At 33.3% G+C, this 17,931-nt stretch overlaps 2 protein-coding genes across 3 annotated transcripts; one reads left to right on the top strand and one right to left on the bottom strand.

Annotated features, from left to right (window-relative positions):
- Positions 1 to 807: 807 nt before the first annotated feature.
- On the bottom strand, positions 808 to 5,426 carry LOC113495333 (carboxylesterase 4A-like). Of its 2 annotated transcripts, none has more exons than XM_026874015.1 (4): positions 5,195 to 5,426; positions 3,650 to 3,781; positions 2,152 to 3,449; positions 808 to 1,948 (listed from the first exon to the last, which is right to left on the bottom strand). In XM_026874015.1, exons 1-4 carry the CDS (start codon positions 5,279 to 5,281, stop codon positions 1,768 to 1,770), a joined length of 1,698 nt encoding a protein of 565 aa, XP_026729816.1. In that variant the 5' UTR covers positions 5,282 to 5,426; the 3' UTR covers positions 808 to 1,767. The 2 variants fall into 2 exon arrangements, with proteins under 2 accessions (XP_026729816.1, XP_026729817.1); XM_026874016.1 differs by lacking the exon at positions 5,195 to 5,426 and adding an exon at positions 4,870 to 5,175.
- Positions 5,427 to 14,503: 9,077 nt separating this feature from the next.
- Positions 14,504 to 17,931, top strand: LOC113495353 (basic helix-loop-helix neural transcription factor TAP). Its single transcript, XM_026874039.1, has 2 exons — positions 14,504 to 14,523; positions 16,696 to 17,931. Exon 2 carries the CDS (start codon positions 16,705 to 16,707, stop codon positions 17,929 to 17,931), a length of 1,227 nt encoding a protein of 408 aa, XP_026729840.1. The 5' UTR covers positions 14,504 to 14,523; positions 16,696 to 16,704.

Raw genomic sequence — 17,931 nt, 5'->3', positions numbered from 1 at the left:
AAACTAAAACTATTCTCATAAATTTGCAGTACATTGCAGTTATGAAAGACTAAAAAAAATTGAATACTCAAATTTGAATAATTGGCTTACATTGGATAGGACGTTTAAGGGAATAAGGAAGTATTAAAACAGATAACACTCCATAGAATGAAAAAAATATGATATAATTCTCATAAATAACGACCATTGCCATAAAAAAAAAAACATTATAAAACAACAAATAGAAATTCCACAACCAACAACACTGAGCATGTAATAACACATGTTCAGAACAATATCATTATAAATAATCCAATTCGGTATTTGACTAAAAGCATACAATCCTTATAACTTTAACGCGTCAAAAGTAATAAAGATGGTACAGTAACCTCCTATATCGTGTGACGTCACTTATCAGTACAGTTTTTACCAATAAGTGACGTCACTAGCTAGCTTTCGCCATCCTAAATTCGTTTGATCGTCTTGAATATTTATTCAGTGAATTAAATATGTTAAGTATCCAGCTAGTTTTTAGAACTCCAGCTGACGTATTAATATATTTTTTTTGTCAAATACCTTTTAATATTTGTTTGTCATTAATATCTTGTAAGTACATATTAACATTAGTTTTTTCATATAAATAGGATGGTTAGGTAATACTCATAATAGTATCAAAATTTACATAAATACAATACAAGAAAAATAACGATACTTTAAGTAGATACAAATCGACGTGTCCTAAAAGAACTCTGGGTGTCTTTTTAATTTTTTGATATAATGTGTACAATGTTAATACAGGAGGAGTGATTTTAGATCTATTTGTTGTCATCCTGATGTCGTTATTACTATAATGGGGGCCCTAGTTCCTCGAAGCTCTTTTTAAATGCACCGAAGTATACATACACTATTGAATTGTAAACATGACATAATAAAAATGATAAATAAATTAAATGATTTAACAAGAATTAACACTTACATATAATATAAGTGATAAAAATATATAGTCATTTTCAAATATGATAACGATACAACGATTTAAACTTAGCCTAATTGTAATTCATAAATATATTATTCGCATACCCATAACACATAAGTATTCTCAAAATTTTTATATAAAGACTAGGAAAATAGTACTTTAAAAGTATTTTTATTGAATAACGCCATTTGTTCTACCTTGCCAACAGCCGTATAAGCTAGTCAGTCAAGTCTTATAATAATGAGGTATTCAGTAACAACATTTTATGTATCAAATACTATTAGTACTGTCAAAGGTACCCGAAGGTCTAGTGCCAACTCGTGTTAATTTTTGACTTTTCAGATTTTGTTTATGGCTACATTATGACTCACGTTTCACGTGACTTATCGAAACGTTAACGACTGTCGTAATGTCAGTCGCCTAGATGGACTGTATCAAGTCTGAAATGCAAGTTAAACTGTTATCAATGGGAAGCTACTATCGCCTCTTAGGAGGGTCAATAATGAGTCGTTGAAGCAAGACACCGCACTAAATGGCGAAAAGGCGTGTTGCTCAGTTAAATGGAACTATATACTTTATAATGTGGTCTTAGGACCGCAGATAAGCCATTGGAAGACTGAGAAAATAATAATAAAAGTTTTAAATACATTAAGACGTATCTTTGAACCTTGACTCAATAATATTCGTCACAGTACTGCGTAATGCCACTAGTATCTTAAAACGTCACTCTTCATATAATGAAATGTTTTTACTTATCTTACGTCATAAATAATAATTATCATTGCAGCTTAAAATAATTAAGTTTTCATACACTATAAAGTAGATTTCGTAATAGTAGGTAGTCCGGCGTCAGAGTAGATTTTGTTCCAGAATTCGACTCGTTCTTTTGCCGCATAATTTGCCATTTTATCTTGATGATCTAGAATCATGTATTCTCTGTTTGATGAAGTGTAAGGCAGCCATTCTACGCCTTCCTTGGTGGGAGTTGGGTTGCTAAAAAATAATATTTATTGTTATTATAAAATTATGTGAATTTAAGCATTCCCATCTTTTTTCTATTAAACAGGTTATGTTCCTAATAATCGCACTATTTGTATTAAATAAATATTTTTAATTATAATTGCATGTTGCTAGAATTTAGGTAAAAAATCAGGTATAATTAATTACTGATTATTGAAAATTAAGTTTATGCTTACCCAGTCTTTGCAAAATCAGTCCAATACTTTGTTAGCCGGTCAACCACAGCTCTCACGTGTTCATGGCTCTCATAGTGTTGCCGTGACATTTCACTACAGAACAGGTAAAAAAGATCTTCAGCATGACAAGCGCCCTCAAGTTTGGACATTCCCAACACCTGCTTCAACATATTCAGCTCTGTAGTACAGTTAAACACGTACATGTAGGTAGGCGCCAAACTGTTGTAGAAATGGAGGAATCTCTGCATTTGATATGTAAAATTAATATCTGTATGTAGATCTATTATCGGTCGCACATTATCTTTCGAAAAGTCCTTGTTCCCCACATAGTACTCCTTAACTCTAGCACCTAATTCAATCATTTTTTCCCTAGACACTTTTGTGGCAACATCTCTCGGCAATAAATATGATGGCTCCTTATTCAGGATGTCTATTTTTCTAACATGGTCGTTGACCATCAGCATAGCCTCCCCTGAGTTGTAACCGAGCAACAGTGGTACTTTCTGGACTTTGCCAGCTAAAAGCAAATCCATGGGATCTTCTGTCAAAAAGGATTCCACTCCATCAAATTTCTTTTCTATTGTGGGAGTTAAGTATATTGGCAGACCTCTGTATTTTTCGTCTTCCGTTCTTACTTTCATAGAGATTTTTGCCAGTTCCATAACAGGTAGACTTCTTAAAGAGTCAGCCAGTTTGTAAGGATTGTCTGTATCAAATCCAAAAACTTTTCCCACTCTGAATGCTCTTTCTACAGGGTTATGAGCAATAGACCAGTAAGATAGACAAACACCACTTTGTGCTATTGCTCTATGAAAGAGTCCTTGTGACATGGGTGACAGCATGTGAGCGGTGACAGCGGCGCTGCCCGCACTCTCACCAAATAAAGTAATGTTGTCAGGGTCTCCTCCAAATTTACTGATATTCTCCTTTATCCAACGCAAAGCCAGTACTTGGTCCTTCATACCAGCATTTCCAGGCACATCAGGGGTATTCAAACAAAGGAAACCCAAAGCTTCCAGCCTATAGTTCAATGTGACTATGATTACGTCATTTTTGAAGAGGAATTCGGGGCCATAAGTTTCAGAATTTCCAGAGCCTGATAAAAATGCTCCTCCATGAACATACACCATTGTGGGTATCTTAGAACCAGGCTGAAGGTTCTTTGTGTATACATTTAAGTACAGGCAGTCTTCGTCCCCTTCTACGAAATCTGCTGTGACCATGTCGTATTGTGGACATACCGGGCCGTGTTCTGAGGCATCGCGTACTCCTTCCCATGGCTGCACCGGTAAAGGGTCCTGTTTACAAAAACAAACTAGGCTGATAGTAATTGATAACCGTGCATTAATGTGCTGACGGAGAGAAACAGACATGAATTCTATCAAAAAAAATATTTTAGACTGGTATTTTTTGAAAAGCAAGCATTAACTATTCTTAAAAAAAACTTTGCAGGGATTTATAGTACGTTGAGATGATTACAGAAGAAACAAATACATACCTTAAACCTCAATTTTCCCACAGGTGGTTGCGCATATGGGATTCCCTTAAAGCTGTAGTAGGAACTTCCATCCAAGCATTTCTTGAGAGATCCTTTTAATTTTCCTTGTTTCACTGCTACTACTGGATTTTCCTATAAAAACAAACATTATAGTCATATCTTTTTTCCTTTGAGACATTACCTAAATACCTACATATCTTTTTAAATGCTATGAACATTTTTTGTGACCTTTTAAATCAAACAATTAGATTCTTAAGGATAAATGCTAAGCTGATATCATTAGTGTTGATCAGTTAATTAATAAGACAAGGTCATTTTCAGTGCAGAAAATGATTGTCAAGAGCAAATAAAAAGTACTAGATATTAGATAAACTACCACACCTAAGTTACATTCTTAGTATACCTAAAGTTAACCTAGAATTTGATCAAATCTCAAAACTCATTAATCATGACAAAGTACGATAGATACATGTCAGAAGAATTAGCATAAATTAAATTTTTTTTAATTAATATTATTGAGAATAAAACCTGTTTCATTATTATTTATTCTCTTCCACAATGTAGGAGTCTCATGACCTTGAGAATATTTATGTCCCAAACTTAAACATAGTCTCAAATTTTATACAAATAGTATATATAGTTTTTTTTTATTTATTTTATAGAAACCTATTATTTACACCCAATAGTAGTGACAGCTGTATGTATAAAAATGTTAGTTTCTAGTCATGAAACTTTTTAAGACCTTACGAAGACCGTTTTTTTTTTAAATAAACTAATTAGTACTTAATAACTATAAAAATATGAGTGTTTTCATTTTGTATATGACATTGTATATATTTAGACTGTAGGTAAATGTTTAATTCATTACACATTACAGGCAACTTTGTTGTGGATTCATAGCGAGTTGACCTTTGCCCATCTTAAAAAGTTTAACTGATTTGACCCAAGTTTTTTTCTAAATCCAGTCTTAGTTCTGGATTTGAGTGGTTAAAAAGTTTTTTTCAGTGCATAATTTATGGCATTTTACTTGTTTGTGTCATAATTTATATTAAAATTTTGAAAGACGTGGTAAATGTATTTTTTTCTACAAAAGTGATTGGAAATGAAACTCAGTATGACATACTGTGATCATCTCCAGTCATAAAAAATATATGAAGGCTTATTAAAATAGTATATAATTAATTAAATAGGTTTATTGGTATAGATAAAAGTATACTCACTGAATTACTCATTTTTGAAAAGTAAGCAATGTTTACAGTTATTTGTTGCAATCCAATTTCAAATCGCAAATCAACACACGACTCGTGATAAAAATACCAGGTATTATTAGGCTGAATCACAATGATATTTTAATTTAATTATTTTGACGATGTATTCTACACTGTTGCTTGATACCGTTTGACGATAACAGGTACGACTGGTCATAATAAATAGTGTCAGAAGATAAACAATCCCACAGTCCAAAGGTTGAAATGTATATTAAATATACTTTACGTATTTATTACATTTATAATGCGGCAATAATAAAATAATGACTTTACTTACGATTGTTTTATTAACCACAGACAAACACCTTACATTAATTCTCTTTGGATGAATCGCATACTTTCCAACAGTTCTTACAATAAACATGATTTTATTTCTTATTTATTTGCGTTTATTGAATGAAAGTTATTCTGTGCACTGTATTGCACAATACTACAGAGATGTTTCATTCATTTATAAAATGAAAAGTTATGTATTTTCACTATTACATAAAAAACGCGCGCGTATCAAATAAATATTTTTATATATATTTCACGCTCAACTTGTCAAAGAGGAGTCTTTGACATTACTAGACCGTGTATGAAGCTGCCTGCTGATAAAGCTCTATTCGCTAGGTATTTAAATAATTATTAGGGATTCACGTTATGTAAACTACGCCTTTGTTTAATATGATTCACTTCATTTTCCTGTGTTTATTCGATGGTCGGATAATTTGTGCAGTTAACAGCAACATTAAGAGAATGGATTGATTTTGCTTTGAATTGGTATATTAAAATTATGCGAAATTCGGGTATTTGCGCTATGCTTTAAAATGTAGAAATAATAATTATTTTTTATATGAAAGATGAAGCGATAAAGATCAGACCGAAATTTTGTTTAAAAAGGTGCAGAAAATCCTTTATTCCTAAAATTACTTACATTACCAAAGTTCAAATAAAATTTTCAGTATTTTGTCGTTATACAGAACCCCAGTACGAAATTTTTATTCGACCGGTTTTTTTGTCTTATCGGCGTAACACAATATACAGTTAGCTCGATCAAGACGGATACATTTGCTTCCTTAAGGAAAAGTTGATATTTGCTGAATATTTAGTTGAATGGGTTTTACGTCTGACGGGACCAATAGTCCAACAGTCTTTGTCACTCGGTATTGTATTGGCGTTGGTCACGTGAGGTAAAATCTGAAACTGAGACTCTGTTGTTTATCTGTCTGTCCGTCCGTCAATTACTAGGATGTATCTCATTGACCGTATTAGCTAGTTTTTTAGAGTCTTTGTAACAACAAGTACCAACAAAAATGAAAATCGATTTTAAAGAATTGTTGGTACGGACCGTAATTTAAGTGATGACCAATTGTTTTTTTTTTTGTAAAAGAATTGTATTAATAATACATACATTCATTTATACCTATTTTAAATCTTAATTGAAATTGTCTGATTACGTACTTTGATAGGTTTTTTGTAGTAACTAAGTAGTATATTACGTAATAGTAGTAATGGCTGAGGATACGATTCTTTTTTTAATATTTTTGGCATCAAGCATTAATCAAATACTTATTTAATTTACATACGGTTTCGTCTGTCCGTCGTCCTCAACCAAGTTGTACGTATCTCACATAGGTATCTCATGATCCGTATATAGTGTTTCTACCTAGATAAAAGATAAAAGATCATTTTATTTGTATTAACATGAGTATACATACATAATTATGCATGCAAGTTGTTAAAGGAAACATAATAGGCAGTCATGTTTAGCCTTTACGGCGTACAAATATAACAAAATAATTACTTACATTACTAATTAGCTTTCACCTTATATATTTATATTAATAATTTATACAATATACATTAAAACAGAAAAACAACATCATTAAATAGAAAATCTATAGGTATATGTATATATAACTGTACTTATCTAACATTACATTTATATACCATTTAATTATACAAAATTCTTAGTGATACATATATTACCAATTTCGTATATATTATTGTGTGTATTTGATGATTTCTATTACTTATCCTTAATTAGCAGTAACTTAGTGTTTAAAACTGTATTTCTGTATTAAGTCTCATTGCAGATAGTGGTCAATGTTGTCATGCAGAAAGTCCTTAATATTATAGTAGGATTTATTTGCAAGAAAATTTTTAAATACATTACTGTTATGTTCTTTCCAGTGTTTAGGAATTTTATTATATATTTTTGGACCCATGCAAAATATGCTGTTATTCATTAAAGTAGTTTTTGACTTATGTAGGCAAAGTTTAGTGTTATCGCGTCTATTACGAACGACCACATCAGACATACCTACGTGGAAATAAGTTAGGATTGCTCTTAACAAACATTGCGCTTTCCAAAATATAAAAAGAGGGTAGTGTCAATATTTTATATTTTATGAAAAATGGTTTACAGCTCTCCGTGACCTTTAGTTTGAACATAGTCCTTATGTATTGCTTCTGGGCTTTAAATACTAGTTCTTTATTCGTAGAGTTACACCAAAAGATAATGCCGTATCTAAGATTGGATGAAACTAAACCATGGTATGCCGTAAGAAGAGCGTCGATGTTGAGCATTGGTACTAATTTGAATATTGCGTAAGAAGATTTACTTATTTTTTTTATTAAGGCCTCTGTGTGTATTTTCCAATTAAGTTTTTTTGTCAACAATTACACCAAGAAACTTCGCGTTGTTAACTTCATTAATAATTTTGTTATTGTAGTGTGTATTCAGGTTAGACATAGTAGATCCTCTTTGCGTAAAGTGCATGATATTAGTTTTTTTCCAAATTGATTTTTAAATTATTGTTTTCCAACCATTGTATCATTGATAAAAGGGAATTATTAATGTCTTCATTATAGGTATCTTTACTTTTACACGGTATAGTTATGGTACTATCATCGGCAAATAGTGTTACGTATTGGTTGATGCTTTTGGGTAGATCATTGATATAGATAATAAACAGTAGAGGTCCCAGGACACTGCCTTGACCTATATACATATTATACTGTTTAACTATTGAAGCAGTTGAAGTTTGATAGATACTGAATTTCTATTCCCGTTATTACAACGAAAACTATAAATTGTTATAGTCATAAATTCGTTGGGTGGCAAATGAATTTGTCGATACCCATTCTCAAACCCTCAACCGATAAGTTTTACTATCTGTAAGAAATCTATGTTTTTATTAAACAGGTAGGAAATTTATTTTACTGGTTGGTTGGAAGAGGTCACCACGCCAAACCCACAGTACGCGTCGTGTCGCGGGTTCGATCCCCGCGTAATACAAGCATTTGTGCGATCCACGAATGCTTGTTCTGACTCTGGGTGTCATTGTGCATGTGATTTTTATGTATGTGAAAACACACGACACAAGGAATAAATTCCTTAGTGCGAGAGTCGTTAAAAAAAATATATTTTTGTGTCCGTCTCTACTTATTTCTTCTAGTTATAGAACTGTCAAAAGGTTGCTTGTTTAACGGTATTAGGTAACCGAGTTGAGATCAATGTGACCTGCCTGTCTGTCTAATCATAATTGGCACAAATGACATCTCGGCCGCTCGGGAATCATAGAATTCCCAACGCGGAATCACTTAAATCAGATGTGCCAATTGGTAAAATAATAAAATGGTTTTACCACGAAATAATTGAAACATATTTGAACAAACAGGAAAGTTTCAATTTGATCATTTGATACGACAAAGATTGAACCTCATTTATTTCTCAGTAGGGTTTCAATTGGAAATACGTACTGTAATACTGTCTATTTGCACGTTTCCTTAAGCTAATTTTAAAGGATGTTGAATGATCACGTCACTCATATGTAACGTGCGTGTTCTATTATTCATCTTCATCTACTATTGTCGCTATAAAGAAAGCCGCGTCACGCAGAACTTTCACAGAATTAGGACTACTCTTTCAGTTCCACTATTCAGAAACGTGTTACTATTGGTTTTTTTTTTGTTTCATGTTTTATAATATTAAATTTAATTCCACGTTGTTATTTTAATAACACAAATTATATCAAAAAACTACAGTCAATAAATATGTTAGTGAGTATTAATTTATTTTCAAAGCCAGGTTTTTGTTTCGAGTTCCTCCTAGTTCCGCAGTCAAAGCTATCGAAGTTTTAAATCAATGCACGGCCGCTACGCGGCGCTAGTAGCTTGGAAAGGGCGCGAGTTAAGCAATGTTTATGGGGCGCCAATTTCAAATTGAAAAGCGAACATTAACCCGCAAATTGCGTGGCATTTTATTGATTAATTTACATGTTTTATTTGAATAAGTATTTAAATAATACCTATCGATAAAATAACCCTCTTAGGTGCAGCAAAAATCGTCAGGGTGATTTCTAGTTTGCGATATGAAATCGAAAATTCACCAATAGAAATTGCTGATTCGGTCTACCTGGCAGCTTATCAGAGCACCCACTTCACTCACCTTCAGTGTAAATAAGGATTAGCTCGATTATCAGTTTTATTGTGGCTAGGAATTATTTTAGAGCGAATTTTATACGCGGCGCGCGTTGCATTGAACATTTGTGCAAATAGGTGCGATTTTTTGTTATCATTCGTATTAGTTATATTATTTTTATATTTCTATATTATTATAATATTTTTTTGTGTCTCATGGAACGGCTGTTCAAGTACTAACGCAGTCAGCTCGCGCTGGCGCGTGCCGCTCTGGGCTATGCGCTGGAAACGCGCTATCGCTGTAAAGCTAGATTTAGGAAAAGTCATTCAATAAAACATATTTTATTCATATGCTATAAGTTAAAAATCCAAATTAAAAGTTAGTCGTAATATTATGTACAATTTCATGAATTTATTTTTTCTTAAAAACCACATTTACACTGCAAAACATTTGTTAAAAGTATCTATAAGTACACTGCGAAACCGATAAATACGCAGTTACAACTTCCAATATTAGTCCGAGCGACGAATCAGACAAATGTAAAACCGATATAAGTTATTGAAAACCATATCGTTATTACATATAAATGTGACATTTAAATTAAAATCCGAATAACAATAATACTAGTATTTATATTTGCAAAACAATACAAACGTAATCGCACGGTGGGTCAAATTGCAAGCGCAACGTTCACAAAATCACGATTTGTACTAAAAAATATGATATTGCAAAAATTAATGATACCCGCTATCTAACACATGCTCTTGAGGATAATTTTCTCACGCTTTTATCAACAATAATGCGATTTTTTTTAATAATTACATGTCTTTTTTGAACTTCAATATCTCGAATCGTGTTTTGATTGTTATTTGCCCATAAAATAAATAGATTTTATTTTAATATTACATAAGAATGTGACGTGTTTGACAAGCTGTCAATAGTGTGTCAAGATAACGTCATATCCGTTGCATTTGATATGATGAACAACGAATATTTGATTATTAAATACTGCTACAACTGACAGGCGCTGTGATCACTAGCCAGCGGCGTTAGCAGCATAGCACAAGTTTTTTTTGACTAATGAGAAAACTGAATATAATATTAGTGATTTGTTAAAAATACATACAAATTGGACATAAATTGATTTGATTGGAAAAGGGATTGCAACGACAATTGAAAATCAAGTCAGTATTTTTTAAATAATTAGATCATGATATTTCACAGAACCTCAAAATTACAAAAAGAAATATCTTCAACGTAAGAAATTCCTTTTTTGTTACTTTAAGTTTACAACACTTTTTCGTTAAAACACGCTCTCGTTATTCAATAGGACCCTTTTAGCGACCGTTTAGTTTTCTATAAAGACTTGCACCGTCATTATTTACAACCCTTTCGGATCAGCCCTTAACAACAAACCTTTTTAACATTTTAAAACTGCGACCCACAATGGATGATGTATGGAGTTTTTTTCAACTAGCGGGGATTATGCAACTCTTCTGTATAAATGTTTTAATATTTAAGAGATTAGCGTCATGTTATTGCGTTTTAGTATAGGTAAATATTTTTTAGATTTAAAATGTTTTTATTTGTGGAAAAGATTTTTTGATTTTTAACAACGATGTTTTTTGAATGACTGGTGGTGTAATGTTTGACTTTAAAATGTATAATTTATAAGTTGAGCAATAACATCGAAATATTTGTACTTTAAACTCTGATATCAAATGTATAAATACATTTGATATCAGAGTTTTAATCATGGCGGCCTTGTACGTAACTCAATTAGTTAAATATAAAATCTTAATTGAAGTTAAAGTACAAATATTTCGATGTTATTGCTCAACTTATAAATTATACATTTTAAAGTCAAACATTACACCACCAGTCATTCAAAAAACATCGTTGTTAAAAATCAAAAAATCTTTTCCACAAATAAAAACATTTTAAATCTAAAAAATATTTACCTATACTAAAACGCAATAACATGACGCTAATCTCTTAAATATTAAAACATTTATACAGAAGAGTTGCATAATCCCCGCTAGTTAAAAAAAACTCCATACATCATCCATTGTGGGTCGCAGTTTTAAAATGTTAAACTACACCTAAGCTAGGTTTTAGGACAAAAAACCAAAACTTGCAGTAAGACGAAGAAATTTCCTTCACTTCACTATTTATCTATGAGTACCCTTACAATTAGCTTTGTAGAATACCCTAAGGAAATTAAAAAAAAAACTTTAGACAAAGTTAAGTTGAAAACAAGCAAATAATGATCGGAGAGCGTTGTACGGGTTAAGTCCGCAGAATTATGCTCGGTGGCGAGCCGGTGTTTGGCGGCGCGAGGGGCGCGTGCCATAGGCAACGTGGGGTTGAATGGACTAGGGATGTGTTGTGCTCATATAGGTACATGGTTATACGTGGTTATACAACTCTTGTACTGCCTGTGATTGACTTTCTGAACATCTAAGTTTCTGTTAAAAACCGATAGTTATAAAAATCATTCTAAGAGCATCTTTGGAACGTTTTTCATAGCATACGTTAGTTTATTATAGTACCTAGATATGATTGATAAAGTACATTCACAATAAATTTTGTACGTAACTGGAAAATGAGGAACTTTTGATGCGGAAAAAACCTGAATGGAACGTAAAACACAAATACATTCCCTAAAAATGATTAATAAAAAAAAACTGTTACGAAAGTAAGAAACAATTATCGATAAATCGCTTTCACATCACTAAAATCTCAGTGTTAACCCTTCAATGTGCATGTAGGAACATTTAATGCATTCATGGGCTCTCAAGCGCGGCGACTGCAAAGTAACTAAACTCTGCCGGTCCCGGACGGCCCTAACGTTCACATTTAATTTATTATTTTAAAATGCGATGCTATAATTTTGAGATTAGGGTTCTCTCTTAATGTTTGAAGAACACCTGTATGAGGGTGATTTGATTTTTGTATGTTTATTAGAGTAACGGATTGTTTTGTAAAGTCGGACAGACAGTTTAGACGTTATTAAGGGATTTTTATGGAGAGAGGGGTTCCGGACGCAACAGGAGTTCTTAATTATGAGTTTCTCAGGAAGAGCATGAGATCACCATCTCTGTTCCTCAATTAAAGGTTTTTTCTGTTATAGAGGGTTCGATTACTGCTTTTATTATTATTAATGATCAGTAACATTAAGTTATATACTAGTGAGGACATCTACTTTTAGAAAATGAAATGATTTGGCCGTCACTTTCATATATGTATTTGCCGGGTCTTTTTACGTTAACAACTAAAAAAAAATACTAGATCTTATCGTCTAGGACATATACTTCTTGTCGTTACCGAAGACACAACAACATTATGTACGAAATTGCGATCTCAAAAGTGTGTACATTTCGGTTTATTATAACAGAATGTTATTATTTACCTAGTACCAAAGTATAACAGATTAACCCTTTGCCAGCTACCGTGACGGAGTTTGTCAACATTTCACCGGCAATCGTTATTGATCCGTGACCGGAGACATTTGGTGCTAAAACGTCGCTTTGTGCGTCTGTTTGTTAACCGATCACCCGGAAACTGGTGAACGAATCAATGTGGAAAATTGTTGATGTGTCAGCAGGAAATTTATGGTGGTATGGAGTTTTGAAAAATGGAATGAATGGAACAGTTTTTTTTTTTAATTCTTGCTATGGAAGAAAATGAATACACGAAAAAGACAAATTCATTTTTAGTATTTGAAAAATGTTCTTCAATGGATGATGAATGTTTTTTTTCTTTCTTTCTTTCTTTTCTTTCTTTTCTTTCTTTTCTTTCTTTTCTTTCTTTCTTTTCTCTCTTTTCTTTCTTTTAAACATTCGTCATGGCCCCCTTTTTCATTATTGTAAACTGAAACTATAAAAACAATATAGCGCCTAAAACCACGAAACATACTAATAATTTAGCATCTGTTGGCAGGTTACGCTACCATACAGATTTAAATAAAAAAATCGAGATTCCAGCTAATAGATCGCGTAACCGAATTGCATCGAGATCCCACAAAACATTGTCGAAGCGCGTCTGATCAAATATTTATATAATTTATTGCTTGTCAATATCGACAAAAGGGTTTGGCAATAAAAAACGACGCATTTGCTCGCGCTATTAAACTATTAAATAAATTAAAGCGTAGCTATTGCAAGGTGCCCGTAGTAAATAGATTACATAGTAATGTTTGTATGGGTGGAATACAGCAAGCACAGGAAGGGGTTGAATTTTGGAATCTTATACTGGCCTCACATCTTTGGAATGGCACTTTGAACTTTTTCATTGTATTATGTGTATATAATTGTATGAATTCTATATTAATAATCCAAGAAATATTAGACATTTGCAAGACTGTCATAAAACTAAAAAGAAACTGTTTTGTCGTGACACACCGCAGACCATCTCTACTTCACACGTCGGTCGTAGGCTCGTAGCACTGGCAACAAGTGTCTTTGTAAGTGCTAAGTTGACAGTCAGTGCTCGCTGTAAAATGTTGTATAAATATTTATTAAGTCTTATTTTGATGGTACCAACAATGAATATATGTAGGTAAATAGGCTAATAAATGTCGATAGATAGTGTGAATAAGTTTCATCAAAATTTGTTGAATAATTATTGGAGCCAAAATAACATTGTATATTTGTCTCAATTAGTACCGACAGCTTAAAGTTGAAACGGTTATTTAAATGATTTTTAAGATACATGTTTAATATCAACAATATATCAGCCGTATTGAACGGCATCTAAAGCTTAATTTCATTTAAAATTTCTGGGCGAACTAGATTAAATTGATCATTAGCTCGTTTGACTCCATAAATTATTGCAAATATAAATCAAGAAGACACTCATAAATTAATGAGCTTCATAATGTATTCTATATTTCCATCTATCAATTAACATCATTTAATAAACCTACTTCGGAAAAATCATTTTCGGGGATTCAAGTGGCGGTGGGTGGAGCCTGTTCGCCCTATTCCTGTAGAGCCCAATAAAGCAGGGTGCACAGAGTCCCTGCCCCCAGTCAGCGACGCACGCGCGCACGCACTGCGCTCACCTCTAGTCAACATGGACTAAATATAATATTATATTAGTATATTTTTAAGTACATTTTCGTGAAAGTATTTAATTGTGTAGTGGTGATTTTTTTTTTGGTGAAAAGAAGATTTTTGTACGAGATTTTTTTGATCGTGAGTTGGAGTTTTTTATTTTATAATAATCCATAACTTTCACACAAAGCTTTCTTGCCTCAAACTAAGCAGATCTTGTATTAAAAGTACTAGGCAATTGATAAACATAGTTATGTTTCTAAGTGTGTCCAAAAAATAAATAAATGATCAGCCCAGTATCATGCTCAATACACAAACATTTGTTCTGGGAATCGAACCTTCGGTTTGGAGGCCAGCGCCACTTTTATTTGGGTGCTGTAGGTTTCAACTTCCATTTGTGTCTATAGCACTTTTTAGTTCATCTAGAATGAAAACATAGTTGTAATATTTCTTAAGATAAATGCAATAGGAAAAGGCAAAACAATTCAAAATAAGCTGCATGGCGCTACAATGGTGACACCATTAATCTTCGTGAAATTTAAAAAGCACTTTAGCAACCGCAGTTTTATACTTTCAGCAGCTTGAAGGGTAATCAGTTTATCAAAATACCATGATGAAACCTCGAAACGTAGCTGAATATTTTGATCCTATACGTAACTTCTACTTTAAATCAAATATAGAGGTATGATGTTCTACTTTAAATATAATCAAGTCACTGGGCATAGACCCCCCCTTGCGTTTAGCAACAGTATTCACTATAAGTACAATGTTTCACTATTATATTATATCTACGTATATAATATTCTTTTAGGTATAACTCATTTTCTCCAGTCCGCTACTAATAGCAATACTAAGTCCGCAAAACTGTCTTTAATAATAAGTAATACTAACATTATAACACCTACCTCATAAACCAACATAACAATTCAACAACAATTAACTTTTCGATTCGGTTCCGCTCCGATGGACAAACGCGCGCGGTGGGCAGGCGTCGCGTGCCGGACGCGTGCTGCACAGGTGGCCAACCACCCTCGCTGTTCACTTGTTTGCTGATTGAGATCGTATTTAGTGTTTTAGCATAATTAGTCGGATATATTTTACTGTATCTAGTTTTGACTATGTTAGAGAGTAGTTGAGTAAACAGCGAGCTTGTTAAATAGGCTTGATTAAAGGTATTGCAAAGATAGTATGCGATAACTTTATTAGCCTACTAGTTAAGTACATATGCATAATTATGAAATGTATTATTCTAAAGATGTTTTGTTAAGCAACACATAAAATTATGGTAATGACAGTAACTAAAGAACCTTAGAAACCGTTTTTAGACATATCGCACACTACAAGCAACAAAACCTCATTTTTTTTTTAAATAACATTAAGCCCACTCACAACTTTTTGTAATTCTATTTTACGCTTATTTTTGTCACGGACACAATGTAACACACTAACACCATTCTAATTTATACCTACGAGTCCTCGTGGATGCATCGCTTTAACTTACAGATAACCCTTAGATTTGTTATCTATTAGTATATCATACAGAAGGGATAAACAAAATCGCTATAGTAGAATGCCCAAAACGACAAGATTGCAGCACAGCAAACGACGCACGCGTCGCGGTGTAGGCGTCGCGTCGCGAGCGTGCCGGTCGCGTGCGAGTAACAGGTGGCATTGTGTCGATATATTATGATAGGTGATCAGATTCAAAGTTAAGTGCTATGATAAAGACAAGATTACTGAAAAATGCAGAAGAGGTCTATGGGAGAATTAGGGCCTATTGCAAATTGCAAAATGTACGATATTTCTCGCAACGTCTAAATGACCCATTAAAACAACATTAACTCAGTTTCGTAAAAATCAAGAAGGTATAATTTTCAGGCATTCGTAACCTCAAATAGAAGGCAACCAATAGTCGGATATATATTTGAGAAATAACAAATTCGACATATGTATTTATGTGCTTGCTAATAAATCTCTGAACGTCAAGCACCCCAAATCGGAAATCAGTCCGGAAGTGGAAAGTGATAAAGTTCAACAGTAACTGACTTTGTCTGGTGTTGTCACGCGATTTACTGGTCATGGGGTGGCTCACCTGTCTGTTCCGTTCCGCGTCGTAATTGGTGCTACCCTTATGCTAGGGCTGTTTAAAAAACTAGTAATAATTGTTAGGACTGAAAGCAGTGTATTATTATTTATAGCACTATAAAGTTAATAATAAAATAATGCCTGAAATAGATGACGATAGTTTATTCTCAATAGTCTATTTTTTTTGTAATGTCATGTGAATGTAACCAATGTTTCTTTTTGTTCCAGGATAGCACAATGTTCAGCACCGACTTCGAAGACTATTGCGACTTCAACGACAGCATCTGCAGCAATGACTCCGGTATCGACAGATCTTATAACGACTCGTTTGTCACATCCGCTCATTCCACTCCATTGAAACACGAAGTTACGGATCTTGGAATATCCCTTACCCCCACCAAAGATGTGAGGAGAAAACTATTCAGTGATGACTACGATTCTTTCCAAGACCCGATCGATGACATCAAAGCATTTGGAGATAACGTACAAACAATGAACACGTCAACTCCGAAGAAAGAGAAGAAACCCAAAGACCCCAATAAGCCAAAGAGAAAATACGCAAACGGCAAGAACAGAATTACAAGATGCAAGAGCCCCACACAACTCATGAAGATCAAAAGGAATAGGAGAATGAAAGCCAACGACAGAGAGAGAAACAGAATGCATATGTTAAACGAAGCTTTGGATAGACTGCGCTGTGTCCTACCAACATTCCCTGAAGACACAAAATTGACGAAAATAGAAACATTACGATTCGCACACAACTATATATTTGCTCTCAGTCAAACATTAGAATCTCTAGACAATATCAATTCTGGACAAGCCCCAGAATTCAATTTAAGCTACGATAAGCTACAGAGCTACGGAGAAAAAGCAACTAAAGACGCTTTTAGAGATATTTTCTTAGTTCCTAACAAAACAGAAGGAAATACTGATGGAAGCTACAGAAACTTTCAAGGATTCAGTAGGCCATTCCCGAATGGGTCTAATTTTATGCAAACGACTGAAGGAGTTCTGATCAATGTTGGGAATGTTACTGTTTCCGTGAACAATAAAGGTGGAAACTGTATTACGTCTACTACCGGAACTGGTTTCTTCACACATCCATCAAGTTTCGGAGAAGATATGACTCAACAAACTTATCATTACCAAAGATACGAAACTAGCCCGTATGATGAAGGCAGCTATGAAGGAAATCATGTAAATGGAGCATACTTTAATCAAAAGAACTACGAAATATTCAAGAACGCCTTCGATACTGCTGCCAAGAGTAAAAAGATTGAAAAGACTGAAGATTATAACTATAATATGAAATATAATAACTCTATGTACCCGTATACTGACACGAATTGTTACACTGCTAATACTAATGAATATTTACAAAATTCCTATTATTATAATGACCAAAGATGTTACAGAAACTTCTATAACAGAGCCCCCAGTGTTGTTAACGCACAAATTTGA

Source organism: Trichoplusia ni, chromosome 6 (assembly GCF_003590095.1).
Source record: "Trichoplusia ni isolate ovarian cell line Hi5 chromosome 6, tn1, whole genome shotgun sequence".
Classification (NCBI taxonomy): Eukaryota; Metazoa; Arthropoda; class Insecta; order Lepidoptera; family Noctuidae; genus Trichoplusia; species Trichoplusia ni.
Note: the sequence above shows the minus strand (reverse complement) of the source record. Positions and strands in the feature narration are given on the sequence as shown.

Excerpts from the sequence above, each read along its gene's own strand:
- LOC113495353 (XM_026874039.1), top strand. The coding sequence starts at position 16,705 with ATGTTCAGCACCGACTTCGAAGACTATTGCGACTTCAACGACAGCATC.
- LOC113495333 (XM_026874015.1), bottom strand. The coding sequence starts at position 5,281 with ATGTTTATTGTAAGAACTGTTGGAAAGTATGCGATTCATCCAAAGAGA. Across the intron at positions 3,450-3,649 it reads TGGGAAAATTGAGGTTTAAG|GACCCTTTACCGGTGCAGCC; the intron begins GTATGTATTTGT and ends TTTTGTAAACAG. Across the intron at positions 1,949-2,151 it reads ACTGATTTTGCAAAGACTGG|CAACCCAACTCCCACCAAGG; the intron begins GTAAGCATAAAC and ends ATTATTTTTTAG.